Consider the following 19,993-nt stretch of genomic DNA (forward strand, 5'->3'; position numbering starts at 1 on the left):
TACCTTGGAAGTTACCAACTTATACTCTTTTTTTAAATGTATGAACAATAGGTTTTTGATTATTTTCCCATCTCTACCTAGTTATTACATTTTTTTGTTTAATTCATTTAATACTATACAAGGAAAAATTCATAATAACTTAGTCACACATTTTTATTGAACATCAATATTTAAATACAATTCTATAATATACAGGGCGTTAAGATCAATTGCGTGGGCGCATCATTTTGTTATAATGCGTCTCTTTTTTGCCAGCAGAAACGTTGTTGTATCAACAAACTTTAGTGAATATTTGGGTATCATGGCGACAGCTCCTCCAGAAAAAAGAAAATGAATATACAGAGGAACAATAACGTGGCGCTGTGATTATTTTTTTCCATTACAATATGGGGATTTTCAAATTGTGCTGCCTTGAATCCAGAAAATCACTAGAGATTGCCCTTGCGTGTCCTCACAAGACTCAGCACCTTGTCATGTTGCAGACATGTCACTGAACAGGCTGAGGGAGCACAGCTATGACTTCATTGTGAAGGAAATTTGCACCCCCCCCCCATAGCAGTCCAGATTTTAAATCGATGTACTATTTTGTCTGGGCTAGACTGAATCTAAAACAAATCTAACATATCATCCCATCAATGACTCTCTGATTGCCTCTAACTAGGAGACAATGATTAACATGCCAATGAACTACCTCGTCACCGCCTGATACTTCATTCAATCTCAGATCCAGACTTGAGCCAGATACAAATGTATATGTACAATTCAAGCCAATTTTCAAGTAAATCCGCCGAAAAATGTGGCCTCAGTGATAATTTAAATATTTTTGTATAATGCACTGATTTGATCATAACACCCTGTATAAATCCAGGATTAGAAAATATATAGATTTCTAGTTACACAAATATTCCATCAAATTACTCAAATTCCTATGATAGTTAAGTTTAAAATAATAACTACTACAGCAGGGGTCAAGTTCGTTTGTCGTTATATGTCAACTTCCAATTGATTTCTATTGAATTTTATATTTTGTAAATCCATTACATTGATAAGTGTTCATCTTTATAATTGCATACTTTTAAAAAGCAGATTCAGTTGAAACGTTTATTATTTACTCTTGAATTCTCAGTAGTTGAAACTACTTGTAAGCTGAGTAAAAATAAAAATCGGGTTTTTGTCCGAAATCCTTTGAAGCAGTGAGTTTGTGGTGGGCGTTTGAAAATAACTCAATTAATTAATGTTTTTAAATTTAGACTGATTATTAATAATACTCTTTCATAAAAATAACATTTTTATATACATGACTGAAGACCGGACAAAGAAACATTTGTTTTGAATTATTGTATAAAGGACCTACAAAATTAAGCTCCTTACTGGTTTCAACTTTCTTATGTATTTTTTTATTCTTAGTTATTACCTAGCATTTTATGTAAGTGTCAGTGGTACCTGAACTGCAGGGCCAAGGGGCCATTACCATTGTTGCAAAATTTTGAGGGTTATCACACTAAAAAAATTTACTCTTGTCTAAAAATTTTGAATGTCATAATTTTCCGGAGAAAACAATCAATTTCCCTATATTTAAAAAAATATATTCGTTCCAATTAGTCCTTTTTTAAAGTTTTTACTCTAAAATTGTAAAAAAAAAAGTTGTTTGTCTTCTCTAAAGATTATTTGTAAAATTTGCCATTTGTAAAAACCCAAAAAAATTATCCGTCATAATTTCCAATAAAACCATACCCCTCTCAAGAAAAAAAAAAAAAAAATATGGACGCCCCTGATGATACTCTTCCATTATATTATGCTCCCACTTGAAAATACATTCCGATACCGCAAGTCTAACCCATATATATAGTAAGTTAACACAAAACATTTTTCTACAAAAATCAAAGAAAGGTGAGATGCTCCATTTTTTTTTACGTCAGACCCAATCAGCCGAATATTTCATACACATATCGGTTGGTCCATTGAAATCTGAGCACTTAATTATTCAATAATTAATTAAGCTTGAGTGATGAAGATTAATCCATATTTTGATATATTAAAGCATAAACAATTTGTTACAAAACAAGGACAAGTACAATTCGAGAAAATGATACTGGAACGTGATCGACGAATTTGCATTCGCGCACTCCAAGTAGTTGGGCGTTTCCAGTAATCAGCAAGTTTATACGTTGGAAAGGAAGAATACCTTTGTCAAAAAGGATAAACTGGAATCGGAGAACTTAAAGCAAACATCCCCTACCAATCCACAAGTCAATGACGGCCCATGCAATATCTCTCTGGGTTTCACACAAGAATGCCCGGAAAGCATTCAAAAAAGTGGGTTGGAAAGCCTTATGAGATTGGAGAGACCACTTTTGACTGTAACAATGAAGGAACTCATCTCCTCTGTTGCAAGACTCTTGGAATTATTCTTTAGATTTCTTTTGAACTATTTTTGACACTTTTGACACCCCTACGCCGATCCCCCGACTACACCTTTTGGTTTGGAATGCCTGCAGTGTTTTTCATCCAAACACTGAGGCCCTCAAAGCCACTGTCAGCCAGCATTGGGACACCATGACAGAGGACTACGTCCACAGTGGTTACCCGGCCTTCCGCCGTGGCCTGGAAGCCATCATTGCAACTACATTAATGATTAAGGGAGCTCAGGCAGACATCTATTTATTTTATTAATTTTGTTGAAGTTTAAAATTCAAAGTGTTCAGATTTTAATGGACCACCCGGTTTTTCGATCAATTATTGGCTTTGTACTCAAATGTCTGAGATAAGTTGAGATATCCAACCATGGTAACTCTAGTTAAGAACCTTTATTTGATTTATGTGACTTAAGTTGCCCTCGATCACATGGGCCTTCAATTAAAATTGTCCAATTTCACATTCTTTCATTGTAACAATGAATTTTTACTCCATAAGTTCTATTTGGAGCTTCCAAAGGCTAAATTAGAATATTTTTTCACAAAAACTGAGGATAACTAGTCGAAGAATACAATTGTAATCCAAATTCATTTTGCAAAAAATCATTCTCGCTTGATTTTGTGTTGACGGGCCACATATTTGAATTAAAAAAATACTTATACTTCTTTTTAGTTATAGATAGTGTTGTGTCGGACCTTATTTATTCGGTCCGGTCCATTCTTAGTACCGATCGTTAAGACCGTGGGTCCTTCAGACTCTCAGTACAAGAACTGATTAAGAAAGACGAAATAAAGTTTTAGGATTTACATGCTGGACTTAACTGTAGCGGAGCGAGACTGAATTGGATGGGACTGCAGTCTTCAGTCCTTAAGTAGGACCGACACAACACTATTTATAGACAGTTTTCCTGGATTTGATTTCGACTATAATGTTTTTTTTTTTGTATTTTGAGAAAAAAAAAAAAAATGGATGAAAAGGCTAGGTTGCAATTTTTGATGTTATGAATATTTTAAATCGTATTTTTTAATTTATCATAGAGCTGATATTATTTCAAAAATTGTTTTTGTTACATATATCATAAACAAGATAAAAGTTTTGATTGCTATCAAGCATCAAATTAACGAACAAGAGCTGCACCTCCTCTCCATGAACTTACTTATTACTGAGTGTCCAAATCTATATGTTCTATCTGTTATTTCGTCTACCTTGAATAGGTCCAAATAGAAGAAACACACACTTGTTACAAAGTCTTCATTCACATTTTAGAGTCCCAAGAAGTAACACTACGATAATTTACCTGCTTTTGTGTGTGTGTGTAGAAAGAAATCAATTCATTAAGAAATTCATTACTTCGTCAGGGGTGTATTAAGGTAGGGCCTTGTCTTTTTTTTACTCAACTCTGACCGGTTTGAGGGGGGCACTTGCCCCAGGCCCTGCGCCAGATATTATTATTTTTTTTTAGATTGAAACCCATTATAAATTTTTAAATGAAGACCATATTATATTGATCTTTTCGAAAATGCTCATATTATATAAGTAAATAGAAACTGCTCTATAAAAAAGAATGCCAATATATATGAAGAGAATTGATCCAAAAGAGCTAAAAGAGAACTAACTTTTTGATAGAAATACATTTTAAAAATAAAATAAAATATTATTTTCCTCAAAAAAAAGTTATTTGATTAAATATTCATACCTAAAAAGCCCGCTCGATAATATTTTTATTTAAATTTAAAAAAAAGGGATGAAAATGGCCCCGCATTTCACGGTTCCCTTTTTCAAATAAACCAAAGATGTAATGTATTTTCCTTTGAGATGTTTTAATTATTTTTTATAAGTTGACTCTTGTATGATTTTCCGCAGCTGACTCTACGTATTATGAACTCAAAAAAGGTATAATATAGAATATATATTTTTTATATTAACTTACTGGAGGTACGTTCTCCTCAATTCAGTCAAATTGTATCAACCCACTGAGTACTCACATTGTATCTCATGGTCACACAATGAAATGCCCTAATTTCTTTTGTTTATGGGAAATCATTTTAGATTAAAAAAGCAAGAGTTGATATTGTTATAAATACCCAGGTGTGAAACTTTTTTATTAATTAATATATTAATCAAGGGCCTTACTTTAGAATTTGTGTCATTTCATACTCTGTCATTGATCAGATTATCACTTCAATTTAATTAATAATGAATAACTATTGTTTAAATAACAATTGACAATTGGCAACATGGAAAATGACGTAGCAAGGCAATGCCTAGAGATGGGATTTTTGTAAGAGGGCAAGGAAAAGGCGAGAGCGAGACATATGGTATACTGCATTGATACCCTAGTTAACAGCTGCCTTTTATATGATTTTGGGCAGAGAAAATTAATTACTGCTATAAAGTAGATAAACTTCTATTTTTTTTTAAATATTAAATTTAATATGCCTTTTTAAAGCAAACACCAAAAGATAGGCTGGAATTATTCTTTTAGAGGGAAATGTTAACACGCCCACGATTTATGACACAAGGAACAAAATAGAAGAAAGAGCACACGTTTTTCCTTTTCTAATTGCTATAACTAGTTTTTTCTTTATAAGGACCCCTTTTTTTGCAATGACGCGGCAACAAGCTACAAGGAAAATAAAAATAATTGAGATTGGATGAAAGGGCTAGTCGTTTTTATCTTTGCCTAGATTCTGCTCCCTATAAAACCCTCCCTACTCTTATACTTAATGCTAAAGGATGTGAAAGCTGAGATATAAACACCGACAGGACTTATTTAATAATGAACACATATCAACCGTTTTTTCTTTCATAATTGCTATACTTGGTTTTTTTCTTGACGCAGATCCCTTCTTTAGTAATGACGCTGAAACAAAGAAAATAAAGAATGATAGCTACCATTTTTTTTCGTTCCCTTTTGACGGCCCAGGTTCCGATTCGATAAAAATGCTAGTCGTATTTATTTTCGCCCCAAATCCTAAATCCACTCAAAAACTGTCCTTTCCCTGACACGTAATACTCAATGACGTGAAAGCTGATCAACTCCCACACAATAAAATGTAGAATTTTAAATAATCCTTTAAGACTATATGTAGGTGTTTGCACTGTTGGCATAGCAAATACGTATACGAGTACTATCCAACAAATAAATATGCCTTTTAATGAGTTCAAAAGGGTTTACACTCTCTGAATTTCTTTTTCCAAATACATAGTTATGTGTGTTTCCCTGCTCTGTGTATTTCTATTCCCTTCAATTTTATTTTTTTCAGTATTATAATTCATGTTCTGGCTCTTATCCCAGTATTTGACTTGAGCATGTCTTTGAAGAACTGAGGCTCCTTCTTTCTCTCTCAGACACACACACTTTTTGACTTAAAGATTTAATGATTTATTGATAGTCTGGTGCCAAGGGTTTCATTTAATTTGCATCATATTTATGATGATTTAAAAACAGGTTTCAAGAAGTAATGATCAATTCTCAAAATAGTGTTTTTTACTCTTTTTCACTGGGACTTGATTGAATATATAATTTGCCTGTAGAATACGTATATATATATTAGAATTTAAATCAATATTATTTATACAATATAACTTTAAATGATTTCATAAATATTTTTATCATTACAGATGACGATAAGGAATGAAACAGTCAGAGTTCCTGGAGAGGATAATCATTTTCTTGCTCAAGAAGAACCTCAAAATGAAGAACAAGAGGGAACTCATCTTAAACGTGAATTGGGCCTCCTTGACGGTGCTTCCATCATCATCGGAATCATTGTGGGCTCCGGCATATTTGTATCTCCGAAAGGAGTTCTCCTATATGCAGGCTCTACGGGATTAGCTCTAGTAGTATGGTTAATATCTGGGCTTATTTGCATGATTGGCGCGTTATGTTACACCGAGTTGGGTAAGGTTCGTACTTTATTTGGTGGATGAATGATTCATTTTCATTTTACGATGAGGTATGAGCGTTGTAAACAAAGTGGCAGATAAGTGGCGCTACCATGCGGCAAGATAATACAACTCCTTCTATGATTACATTATTTAATATAAAATATAGGTGTTACTCTGATAGATAGCCCTGTGAAAAATGTATGCTGCGCCTCTAAGCTACAGACTGTCACATCACTTTGGGTATATATATATTTTAGTTATCTCATACCCTATTGTGAGGATACATTTAATAAGAGCTCCCGATTTATTGAGTCGAATCTCCATATTGTTGTGGACAAAAATCATTGTCACGGCGCAACCGCTATTCGTCCTTTGTAAAATCAATCTTCTTTATATCTGAAGCTGCATTTGATGCCCGAAATTTCATTAAAGTTTTTTGATTTAACAATTTTTCTGCCGAGCAGAAAAGAGACGCCATCCGATAGCTCCATCATAAAAAAATCGCCGGTGCACGCAAGTGCCTATTTGATTTTCACGCCTTGTATATTATTTGCTTATATTTCTCAAAATTATAACACCATCATAATAATGTACGTTTTAACTCTTAAAGGGAATTGTACGTTCTATGAATTTCTAATTAAACAGCAAATAATGTTGATTATAATTCTATAGAGAGTGGGATGTTCATTAATTATTGGGAGGCTTAATTATGTTCAAACTCAAAAGATTGTTGATTAAGTATCAATCTCTAATTTGGACAAAATTAGTGATTGGCGGCACATGATGAAGTTCTATGTTTTTACACTCCTATTCAATCATATTCACATTATGTGTATGAAGAATGATCAAAGTTCATTTTTTTAGAGGGAAGAACTCATTTTTTTAGCCTCTTACAATAATTATGATAATCAACGCAGAGTATATGAGTGAGTATCTGTGTGTATATTCTTGTATATTATGCAAATTTAAATTATGTCCAAATAAAACAGGTTTTGACTCTCTACATACAAAAAAAAAAAAATATCATGGAATTATAAAATTTCCAATCCAATATAAATATATAAGTAAAATATTGGTAATTTATGCCTTTCGAGAAATAAATTCAAAGGAAGTTGTATGTATGTTTGCATAATATAATTTCTTCTATGTATGACAATGGCCCTTAATCTTTTTACCTCCATTATTTACCCCATTTCAGAATGCCATTTTCTTCATATTATTATTTTTTTAGCTATAAAATTTAATGTCCTTCACCACTGTTCTATGACCTCCATGCCTGATTTACAATAGTTATAATTAGTGTTGGATCAGTCCTTGGTATTTTTCCTATCTTTCTGTCTTCTTTCTAAATTGGTCCGGTCTTTTTCACCATTCATCAGTCCTAAGGACCGATTATAAGTCGGTCCTTAAGTCCTACGGTACTAGCTATTTTTCTATCTTCCTCACTCCTATCTAGCAATGAAGAAAATAAATAATGATAGCTAGAACTTAGTCCTAGCTACACAACTCCTAATTTAAACTACAGGTATTTCGTCTTTTTGAAAGTGGTTATGATAAAATTTTAAGAGCTGAAATGACGTAGTTAGTAACAAGTTCTTTCAGCAGCCGTAGTTAAAATAAAAGACCGATAAGAACCAATCCTAGGACTGACAAAATTAAATATTACCAAATTGACAGGCCTATAGTCTTTTTAGTTGTTTTAGACCAATCCAACACTAGTTATAATCTATGTTTAGAGATTGAGAGAACTTTCTTTCCAGTAATGTTCCGATTTTTTTTTGTAGCTGTATGAGGGATGATAAAAAAATTTAGTTAACGCCCACAAAAAAGAAAAAAATAGTTGAGAAAAACATTCGAGTTGTAATATTTAGGTATGTTAAAAACATAGAGCGGACTTCAAATACCTTTATCTTTTTATGTTTATTGTAATAATAATAATTTATTAGCATAATTATATAAATTTAGAGCTATCAATGGGTTAATAAAAGTATTGGTGAATATATTATTTTATTATTAAATATATTAATATTTTATTCCAATTTTTAAATTTAAATATAATTTTATTAAGCCTTTCAAAAAATTAATAATAGGTTTGGGAGATTATTCTGAATAGTGACTCTAATTCAATTTAAGAGTAAATAATTATTGATCCTAAAATTTAATAAGTTTCGTGAGAATGCTTCGAACTTTGGTCCCTTGAATCCTCTCACTTTCACGTTTTCCCAAATGATTTATATTTTATAAGCTTGTTCTAAAATAAGAGATTAATACAGTATACTTAGTCTATGCCCACTAGTTCTTAAGACTATAACCCAAATTAAATTTTCCTTTATACGGATCATTCAAAAAAGTATTGAAGAACCTCTGGATATTTAATACAAATATTCAGATTCCTGATAGACCTAAAATATATATGGGTTATAAGATTAAAATTATTCAGCAAAAATCATATATTCTCTTTCTTGGGACATGCGTCACTCTCCTTCTTAATACCATTACAAGCCCCTTGAATCTTTTCTTGCTCGGGGTCACAATCTTCATGATTTATCTGATAATTGTTCCGATATTTGGAGGATTTTATAAAAGTTGCCGCTCTGAAAGTACAATTATAGGCCACAAAAGTCTGGATGTTCAATCTGAAACTATATATATATATATATCTTTTTAAAATAAGATAAGTGTACTAATGAGTTGCGGGTGGATGCGACTAATGAGATAAAAATTATGTCTTTCATTTGAAAAAAAAAATGTTGGATTTTATAACAGAAAATACTATGTTTTCGAATGATAAGGTTAACTCAATGTTACTAGAACAGGGCTAAGCAACAAGAAAATGGGTGGGCAAGTATAGCTGATTTATTAAATAAATCTGTCTCTTTATTTCTGGTGGCGTCATTGGGACGAGTATTGATTATTAATCCATCGTAAATTTAAAAAGTAAAAATTTGTGGTTACTCGATATTTCTTAAGCGATATTTTACTAAATGTAATGCCAAAAGTAGGTTATTCAATTTGATAAATTGTTAAAACATAGACGTAATACATGTTAATAAATCATATGATATAATATTTTTGATTTTTAATATATTTAATTTAATTAGGTAACTAAGAGTATGTGCAGTGACTATTTGTGAAAATCCAAAAGGCGTTTCATACCACTGTTTTCTACAAGACCTTGGAAGAGGGAAGGCTTGGATTTTCGCTTGTCAAAGAACAAACGAATTCAGTACTGATGAAGCCAAAATATGGCTCATCATTTTGATCCTTAGTGTTTCATAATTTATTAAATTTAAAAAATTTACTTTTGCCTTTATATTTAGTAAAATCTCGCTTGAGAAATGTCGAGTAACCAATTTTATGATAATGATATCATTTAGTTAACTTTTACTTTTTAAATATATGTAGTATCAATAGCCAAGACTCGTCCTAATGATGTCACTAGAAAGAGAGATTTATTTCATAAATCTGCTCTGCCTGCCAGTATTTTATCTATATGGTCATACCATATACCATAGAGATAAAATACGTAGAGCTAGTCGTTACCTTTTTTGTATAAATCAATATTTTCCTCCAAAAAGAAACAGAAAAAAGGCCCCAAATCAGTTGGTGGCTAGCCAAATAAGTAATCCGAACCAAATGCTATTTATCGAGGAAGTTCTCCCAGACTCTCATTGTCATATTATTTCTCCACAATTTTTGCAAATGAATTACATATATGCAGGCTGGTGAACGGAACGCAAAATTGAACCGCGTTCCATGCAATACACGGTCAATGAATGGAAGGGAATCTTTTTACCCCTATAACGCCTAAATTTTTTGTATGCACCCCAAAAAATTTTTTTTTTTTTAAATCATATTTGAGGGTTGGGAGTAAGAATAAAACAACAAAAACAAATTTTGCCTTTAAATGAGCATTTTACTGAAAAGTCAAGAATTCTTGACATTCGTCCATGGAGAGAGAAAATGTAATTATTGAAACGTCAAGATTTATTGACATTCGTCCTTTGAGTTAAAATATTGAAACATATGAAAATATTGTAAAACATAAACAAATCCGTGTAGATAATTATATAAAATAAATCCTTTCATATTCAGAACAATCAAAAAGGCTAACATTTATTCTTATAAATTTTAAAGCCAAAAAATTATGTGAAATCAGTGTTTATAATTATATGAAATACTTGGAGCAATGAAATAATGATTGAATATGGTGTTTCTATTTCTTGTGGAATTCTTTATAGCAGTTTCTATTTTTAGTGAGGCAAAGGTTCACCTTACATTTGCTACAATAAATCATCACAGTGACTCCTTTACATGTAGGATATTTGCATCGTCCCCCTTCTTCAGTAATTTCAGGCATGTGATCATGACCATCGGATCGAATTTCAGATCCAGGAAGAACTTGGGTAGCGTGCCCTTTACGTTTTTTCTCCGCATGCATCGAATCAATGCTAGTCGAAGGGCGACCGCGTTTATTTGCAGTTTTACCTGGGCCTTGACGTAAAAGTGCTTTAGCTACTAACATTTTGAACTCTTGCAGCATCATTACATTTTTTTCAATAAGTCCAATTGCTTTAGAATCTCTTCTGTAGAGCAACCATGCATTTACTATAGATACATCCATGAAGTGAAATATTAATTTATGGTAAAATTTCTTTGATCTAGTGTGGATCCTGTACAGAGCAATAAGTGAATCCATCAAGTCCACCCCTCCCATGAATTTATTATACACTTTCACTATTGCAGGACATGGTATCATTGTGATTTCCTTCTTCTTTTTGTCAAATCTTTTACATTCTTCCAGTGGTAGAGCAGAAGAAAAGGTTGACAATAGATTGACACATTTGTTGTCTAGCCACTTTACAGCTCTTACTTCAACACCATCAACCAATGTACTGACCTCTTCATGAGTCCCTCTTCCTTTCTTCATTAGTTCTTTGTCAGTATGAAAAGGAACTTCTGGTAAACGAACTTGTCTGACAGTTCCCAAACAGTAAATCTGTTTTTTTGCCAGATTTGTTACAAGAGGGAGCGAGGTAAACCAATTATCATGGTACAGCAAATGATTCAAACCCACAGGTATGGTCTGTGCAAGCTGTAATACAATATTAGAGCTAGCACCCAAGTCAGGTTCTCCCTCAACCGGTTTGAGTGGACTATCACATACATGGAAATCATATAAAACACCATCTGAACCGCAAAGTGCCATGATTTTATACCCCCACTTATGTGGTTTACTTGGAATATAATGTTTCAAAGAAGATTTTCCTTTGAAAGGACAAATTGTTCATCTACACAGAGCATCTGTGGCATGGGAATTTTCCTAAATTTACTTTGCAAATGATTGATCAGAGGCCTTATTTTGTAAAGTTTGTCATAGTTAGGATCACCATATTTTGGAGCTTGTGAATTGTCATTGCAATGGAGATTTGACTTTATTTGTTCCCATCGATCTCTGCTGAATGCCTCTGTAACCATTTCACATTGGAGATTATTGCTCCAGTAAAGTCGAGAGTTTGATAATTTTACTATATACATAGCTAAAAGGGTTCCAATGAATTGTTCCAACTCATTCACATTGAGTTTCAAGGGTTTGTTGGGGTTTTCTTGCAAGGCATACAAATTTGTTTGATCTACAATATGAAGTAGAATATCAGAACTAAAAAAATCTTCGAAATACTCTATTGGTCTTTTGACATTTTCAGATAATTCAAGTTCACCCAACCATTCTGGCATAACTCTGGCTGTATCCTCACCTGTACTAACAAATTTCCACAGAGGTGTCTCACGCCGATTTCTTTGTTTGGATTTAGGTTGTGATTTTTTAGGAACTGAATTTGGCTTATCTTTAGAGTTTCCAGGTGTCAATGCACCAACATCTTCCTGATTATTTTGTTCGTCATCCTCTATTAGTTCCATCATTTCTCTCAAATCTTCTTCTTCAGGAATATAATCACAGTTTATAAAACAGTTTCATTATCAAATACAGTTCCACGAATGATATAAAATGAATGCATGTAATCGGGATGAAATGTCTAATAAACATTATTTTTTCAATAAACAATAATAACCATCATCACTAATTTCTACATCATCATCAGAACTATCAGATATGCCAAGTTCTTTCTGTAAAGCACGTCTATTCGACTCTCTTCCATAAAAAGTAGAAGTATTCATTTCTGCAACTATAAATAAATATCATAAATAGGACGAACGTAAACAATTCTTGACGCTTCAAATATTTCATCACATGGACGAGTGTCAAGAATTATTGACGCTTAAAAAATCATGAATAAATACGACTTCATATATTATTTTAGAAGATACAATACCAAATATATGTGTTTCACTATATAACTCATTACCATGAAATATGTGGAGACAGTAACTTACCTAGAAGTGAGGCTGCGAGAGGGTACAAAAATGAGAGAATTGACAAATACGACCTACCCAGACAAGCACTACAGTGCAACTGAATATAATGCCAACGTGTGTTCTTTGTCACATCTCTCAGTGCGCAATAGATAGCTCCAAACGTGAAGAATGTTTGATAGTCGTCGTTTAGTTCAATTTAGTGTATGGTTTTGAGTTATAATACATTATTTGAAGCGTAAATAATTCTTCACGCCAAACGTTACAGGGAACCCTAAAAATCAGATTGTAGCGTTCTGTTCCTTTAGTACTTACAAAAAATTCAAGAAATCGAAGTTTATATATATTTTAAATTTTAATAATATGATTTAATGGGCTGATAAAACAGAGACAAACGTTAGGGATATCTATTTTGTGACAGTGGCACAGGGGGGAGGGGAGGGCTGAGTGGGTACTTTTAGAAGGCTCTCATCGAACATGAAAGTTTATAGTACTCTAACTAAACTCGAACGTATGAGCTTGACCAATTCAATAGTTCTGAATCATGGAGCCGAAGGGTATCATTTATCCTTGAATGTAAGCAAAAGGAACACTAAAAATAATAAATTCTACTCTTGTGTGTTGCGAGCGCCGTCTTTAGTCCTACTGGAACACATAGTTTACCTCTGAGTAGTTGGACATCCTCAAGGCCAAGACTACCTGTCCTTGAAGACGTCCTGATACTCCTTGGCCCCATTTAAGGTCTTTCAGGAACCAATCCCAGCTGATGCCATGATTCCCAGCACTATTGCTGAGGTGAGAAACTTAATCTGGTTGACCAGTGGAACCTTATCGACCACGTAGGCGAGGTAACAGTCGTTCCTGCGGACCCCCTACGGATATTTGATTACAATAATTGATGGGCGTATAAGATGTTTAGAAACAATACCTCTGAGAAACACTACGACACATGTCATCATGGAAGCTTTCCAGATTAATTGGATCTTCAGGTTTGGAGTTTCATCTATTATTATGTCTGATCTGGGAAGACAGTTTATCTCAGAATTGTGGAAGATAATCTGTAGTAATCTCCAGATCAATTATAAATATACCACGCCTTATCATCCTCAGGCTAATTGACTAATTAAGAGAGCCCATAGGACATTAAAAAATGCATTGAGAGCTCGCCTTACTGAGACTCAAGAATGTTAGACAAATGCACTACATAGTGTTATTTGATCTGAGAACAACTCCTATATGTGATACCGGTGTTTCTCCGGTCCAATAAGTATTTGGAGAAGAAATCCGATCACTATCTCTGCCGGATGTGTTTGAATATAAGAAGAAAACAAGTAGTGATCCTAGGCCTGGTCATCATATTTCAGTTAACGATGAAATTTCATCCGAAGAGAAGAAGCTACTTCAAGCACCTAAAGCGTTCATCATGAGTTTTCCTATTAAGGGAACGATTGATACTCCGTGTGAAGGTCCTTTCAAATTTTTAGAAAAGTACTGCTTTGTTTTGAATAGAAGAGAAACTCCAAAAGAGGAATCCATCAATAGGTCGAAAGCTGCCTATGTGTCTCAAATAGTTGCTTTAATTGGTTAGATGGAGTTGTACTTATTAAGTATAAGTAAACAATATACATAGTATTACATTTACTCCTTCTAAACTACGGACTATTGGTAAAATCCATATACATAGAGTATATTACTTTCTCTAGGAGTCACGAGGGCTCGAACGTACTTGCATTGAATTCAAGAGATTAACTTCTACCGAACGCGTTGTCCATGATCTACGGCGATTCCACCCGAATAGTTCTTATTGAATTAAATGTTTGTATTTTATTTTATAAATTCTAAAGTAAGAGTTCTTATTGAAACAGTCAAATACCGATATATACGGTGAGGGATCAATATGAAATTTTATTCCTGTTCCTTTGGAAACAGAGCAGAAGTATATTTACATATAAATATGTTTTTATTCCTCAAAAAGAATAAATTATGAAATAGTTATGACGTATCAAGTGAGATGAGAGAATCCGGAGCTGACAATAAATTACATAACTCCGCATTACCTCACTAACACAAAGATCCCCTATTCATTTTGTTCTCAGCTGTCAATTCCCTCCTCCTTCTTGATACGTTAGGGTTATTTCATAGTTTATTAATTTTGATAAATAAAGGTGGTTAAAAGTTATGCAATAACTATGCTCCGCTTCGAAAAGGACAGGAATACAATTTCTTGCTGATCCCTCGTCGTATCATTCATTTATTCATAGAAATAATAAATATTATTTCTATGAATAAATTTTGGGGCTATCATATATAAATACAAATGTATAGCTACACATTTAATATAAAATTGTGAAGCAATATTTGATACCATATCGAATAAAATACTTTTATCTTTCGTTTTGAGGAAAGGTTGCGTGATACAATAAAGGTAACGACGTAATAGCATTGGATATTTTAATGTTAGTGAGGTAACGCCGAGAGAGTGCTTCCGCTGAGCAAAAGCAAGGGAACCTTTTTGAAACCGAAAGTAAGTTGACCAAAACAATCGAAAAAATAGTTATTTATACATCAATCACTCCAAATCTTGTATGGAATCATTCTATACATACTTCTATCAAAAACTGACGAATTACATAAAGAAAAATATAAACTAAAGTAAAATACAGCAAGCAATAAAACAATATTTGAAGCACCCTCTATTTTGTTAGAATACACCTATTTATTAATACTTCAATTTGAATGTCTTAGTCAAGTACGACTGTGTCAACTTCTTTGTCAAATCCTCATTCTATGTTTTTTATCTCTATGCTCTACTTTCTATGTAAATCAGGGTCAAGCAAACTTTTTAGTGAAAGATCCTTAATAAAAAAAATGGAATTTTTAAGGGTGGCATTCAGAAAAGTACTCTAATAAATAGTTCTATTGGAATATTTAATATGGAGAAAAAGCCAATGTAAAATATTTTGGTATAAGAAATATAAAATGTATTGTTCACAATAGGAGCTTTTTGATCTACAAGAATAGCCACTAGGGAACCCTCTATCCCGTCAAAGCTGACAATATCTCAAATTGTATACACTAAGAGGAAGTCAATTTCTGTTAAAAAATTCAAATTACTCCGTGATATGATTTTCTTGTGATATAAACTTTGCATTGAACATGAATTTTTCACATCTTATTGAGTTTTGCCGCGATGCTAGCACCCTGCATCTGCAGACAAGCGCGATTGACTTGATAAAAAGTTTTTTTTTTGGTCAGTTGTTGATTTTCTACTCCCCCCTCTTACTAGTGTTATGGACGCTGATTGGTAGAACTTGAATGATCTATTTTTTAGCTACGAATAATTCCCTGCTATTAATTGAAGAATGGTCCAAGTCTTAATAGAATTGGCTAACTATCCTATAATTTCAGATCCTGTCTATCTTTTTCTTTTTGAAGAAACAAAAATTTGTAAAGATTAAGATTTACATTATATATATATTTTTTTTCTTCTCATATTTCATGAATTTTGTTTATTTCATTTTTCAAAAAAAAAAAAAAAAATCAACAAAAAAAATATTTTAGATGTGCGTTATTATATTATTTTTAAATTTAAAATCTGCATCGAAATATCAATTATATGAATGAAATGTTTTTTTGATAATAGGTACAATGATCCCCAAATCTGGTGGAGATTATGCATATATAAACGAGTCATTTGGTTCATATCCGGCATTTCTATATCTATGGTCTTCCTTGTTAGTAATTATGCCGGCCGGAAGCGCGGTCACTGCTCTAACTTTTGCTTCCTACATATTGCAACCCTTTTGGCCAGTTTGTGATCCACCAGAGGAAGCCATAAAACTCATTGCTACTGCCATCATTTGTAAGCAAATTTCGTTTAAATAAATAAATTCAGTAGAATGCTTAACTTGTTCTTCATCCAAGGTTTACTAACAGCAATCAACTGCCATGACGTAAAGAGTGCAACAAGAGTGCAGGATATATTTACAGCCACAAAAGTAATAGCACTGATTGTGATTATCATCGCTGGATTTGTTTGGCTAGGACTTGGACATGTAGAAAACTTGAGACCTTCAAAAGTATTTGTAAATAGTCAATTCTCTCCGGGCTATCTTGCTCTCTCCTTCTACTCTGGACTCTTTTCCTATGCGGGATGGAATTACCTCAATTTTGTAACAGAGGAGTTAAAAGAACCAAATAAAAATTTACCACGGGCCATATACGTATCCATTCCACTCGTAACAATCATATACTTACTTACAAACATCGCCTATTTCGCTGTTCTCCTTCCTGACGAGATCCTTGCATCAAATGCTGTGGCTGTGGTAAGTTAATACTTCATAATATTATATTGTAACTACATTTTCTATCATTGGGCTGGTGATATAAGAGGACACTTTACCCCACCAGTGTCATTTTTAGGGGAAGAAGCGCCATACTATTAGTGGTGTTGTATTGGCCCTTATTTATTCTGTCCAGTACAGTCTTAGGAACGGTCCTATTGCTCCTTAGGATTTTTAATCCTTGGGATAGGCACTTAATGGTCGGTCTTAGGATTTTTTTTTTAAATGACGATTGTTTAATTAGCCGAAGAAGATACATGATATATTTATTAACAGGGGTGTCTACAGGGGAAGGCTGGAGGGGATGTAGCCCTCCCCACCAAATTAAGGAAGCTTTATTTCTTATTAGAAAATTTAATAAATGATTTTTTTTTTCAAAAAAAGTAATATTTGAAATTTAATTTAATTTTGTAAATTTTTTGTGAATACTTATGGATGTTTAAAATTTGTCTCCAAAAAATTTAATATTTCCAACTTTTTTCAAAAATTTTTTAATTCGTGGATTTTTTTTTTGAAAAAAATCAAAAAACCTGGCCAAAGTACAAAATAACAGTAATACAAATTTTCCGACTGACATCCCGTCTATGCGGACTCTAATAATCCAAGGGGAATGGGGTCCCCCTCCCTCCCCTGCGGCAATAACAGTACGCATAATGAATTTTTTAAGAAATTAAATTATTTTTTGGAAATAATAATCTATATGACTATAGTAAAGTTTGTCGGGATGGATGTGTCCCGTAAAGTCATTTCTGAAAGAAATGACAAAGCTGCATCGAGCGAGAGTGTCAAGTAAATAAGAAGAGGGAAGGAAATATATGTACCTATAGAGTTGTATAAAATATGATTTTACCTAAATACCTACAATATTCCATTCATTTTTAAATTGGGGCAGGTCATAATTCATACAACTCTATAGGTAATGATAAAATCCATTGTAGAATGGGCATTTAAAAAAAAAGAAACCGAAAATTAACATGGTATCCCTGAGAACTTAAAGAATGCTTTGGAGGAGAGAAAGAATAATGCTCATGACGTTTCATTACATAAGCTAAAATCAGCTGTCACAAGAGAAGAAGAAAAAAAGATATTAACAATGACATTTCTTAGTAGAATTACTCCGATGTCGATCCCCAATTCTACTCTTGAGTCTAACATGGACTTACATTTATAACTCTGCAACAAATCCTCAGGGTTACGCTCCGTCTTTTATGAGTACAAACGAACAGGTTTTTAATATAATTGAATTTATTTAGGGAAGGATGTTCACTACGCAGGAATTAAATAATGATGACAACTGCTAAGGAAATGAAAATTCATTCTTCAGACAACCAATTCAAATAAACAAAACAAAAAAAACGGGGCAGCTAAAAAATACAGCGGATGTTTATCACTGTCTATACATATATTTAGGGCTGGGCATCGAGTGAGTTGCGAGGAAAACGCGGGAGCAAACATATGCCACTATTGATTACAGTTATGGTTTTGGAGGATAGAATATGACGGGATTCTGCTATAGAAAGGGCATTATTTAATATTTCAAGGAGCACTATAACAGTTAATATATAAAGTAGTCGAAATTTTCAAATTAAAGAATTCTTGATTTACTTCGTGAAACTCATAAAAAAACATTTCATATTTCTATATTATATTATAGATCTATTAACAGTGATATATCTTAAATTTCTTCGCTAACATGATATGTTATACAATGAGTATTCAAAAACTAATGGCTAACACTTCAACCGTAGCAGTAGGTTACTAGGAAATTGATAAATTAAAGTGTTATATCGTATATTTGGGATATTTAGTTAAAAAAGTATGGATAAAAAAACAACTCAAAAAACGACTAACTATTACAAAAAATATTATTTATAAACTTTAAAAGAAGTTATACATAGAAAATCAAACAAACTAATGATGACAAATGATACTACTTGGAAGTTATTAATATTAAACATTACAAATTATTAGCTAAAATGTAAATTATATATATACGAAATATAATGAAACATTTTTACACAGAAATAAATAAACTAATTATTATTTAGAAATAATATCCGGCTTCATTCTATCATACTTCAAATACACTAAAAAGACTTAAAGTTATCTTAAATAAGTTGTACATCTACATTTTCGAATCCATGGAGCATAACCAAGTATTTACCCAAATAATCGGATGTTAGACAAACACCTTATACACAATTTGAAGCTAAGACCCCCTTTGAGACCATTCAGGCAGTTGTTCTTCGTTGTTCGTAAATCCAGATACAGCTTAACTTATTACTACGAAAATTAGGGCTTGTATTTTTGATGAGATGAAAATACGGAAACTCTTCAGATATGTTCTCCAAGAAATAACACCAAACCCAGATAGATAAAATCGAAGAAAAATACTTCTAACTTGATCATCCATCTTAAGAGAGCAGATTCGACTCCTTCCTTACAAAGAACATTAAAAGTTTGCAACTTTGAAGAGATCCATTCACGATGAGTAGGGAATTTCAATGTTTTAAATATAATTATTATTTACTTTATTTGAATTTGTACGAATTTTTAAGGAACTCATTAGTTCTTATAGCAGTATACGATTATTCTGTAGAATATTTGGAGGAATTTATGTGTTTTTAAGTATAGAAGCAATGATTCACGATGTCAGCAGTAACTATCCTAGAACTTGATGGGAAGGGACATCTACAAAATGAACCATCCTTCCATTAAAGAAAATGAGATCCATCGAGTGAGGCACACAGAGACAGGATCCCTTGAACAGAACAGGAAGAGGGTATTAGAAGGCGTGTGGCTAGGATATCCGAATGGAAAATATAAAGCCCTTGGGAAAATGGATGGATTCAGATCCAATGAATTGTAATCCAGGGGGAGGGGAACTTTTTCAAGGCGCTTAGCTAAAAAAATTATTATATTCTATATTGCACTAAGGTAAGCGGAAAACTATTGCCTTTATTAGGGAGTCA

General features: G+C 32.8%; 2 protein-coding genes across 8 annotated transcripts in view; one reads left to right on the top strand and one right to left on the bottom strand.

The window, feature by feature from the left end:
• The window catches only part of mnd (L-type amino acid transporter minidiscs), a 74,641-nt gene that overhangs the window by 33,351 nt on the left and 21,297 nt on the right, over positions 1-19,993 (top strand). For 2 of the 5 annotated variants that reach the window (XM_040717080.2, XM_040717082.2), the window contains exons 2-4: positions 6,040-6,319; positions 16,322-16,540; positions 16,603-17,003. In XM_040717080.2, the coding sequence (XP_040573014.1) occupies positions 6,040-6,319; positions 16,322-16,540; positions 16,603-17,003 (900 nt within the window). Of the gene's footprint in view, positions 1-3,657; positions 3,786-4,368; positions 4,504-6,039; positions 6,325-16,321; positions 16,541-16,602; positions 17,004-19,993 lie in introns of those variants that run through there. The other 3 variants (XM_040717081.2, XM_071889938.1, XM_040717083.2) reach the window with 3 other exon arrangements.
• On the bottom strand, positions 10,397-12,886 carry LOC121122075 (piggyBac transposable element-derived protein 3-like). 3 transcript variants are annotated; one of them, XM_071890040.1, is made up of 3 exons: positions 12,700-12,835; positions 12,063-12,491; positions 10,397-11,939 (listed from the first exon to the last, which is right to left on the bottom strand). In XM_071890040.1, exon 3 carries the CDS (start codon positions 11,513-11,515, stop codon positions 10,523-10,525), a length of 993 nt encoding a protein of 330 aa, XP_071746141.1. In that variant the 5' UTR covers positions 11,516-11,939; positions 12,063-12,491; positions 12,700-12,835; the 3' UTR covers positions 10,397-10,522. The 3 variants fall into 2 exon arrangements, with proteins under 3 accessions (XP_071746141.1, XP_040573019.1, XP_040573018.2); XM_040717084.2 differs by having other exon boundaries at positions 10,397-12,491; positions 12,700-12,886.

Source organism: Lepeophtheirus salmonis, chromosome 7, assembly GCF_016086655.4.
Source record: "Lepeophtheirus salmonis chromosome 7, UVic_Lsal_1.4, whole genome shotgun sequence".
Taxonomy (NCBI): domain Eukaryota; kingdom Metazoa; phylum Arthropoda; class Copepoda; order Siphonostomatoida; family Caligidae; genus Lepeophtheirus; species Lepeophtheirus salmonis.

Coding starts and splice junctions, on each gene's coding strand:
- LOC121122075 (XM_040717084.2), bottom strand. CDS start 11,515: ATGGCACTTTGCGGTTCAGATGGTGTTTTATATGATTTCCATGTATGT.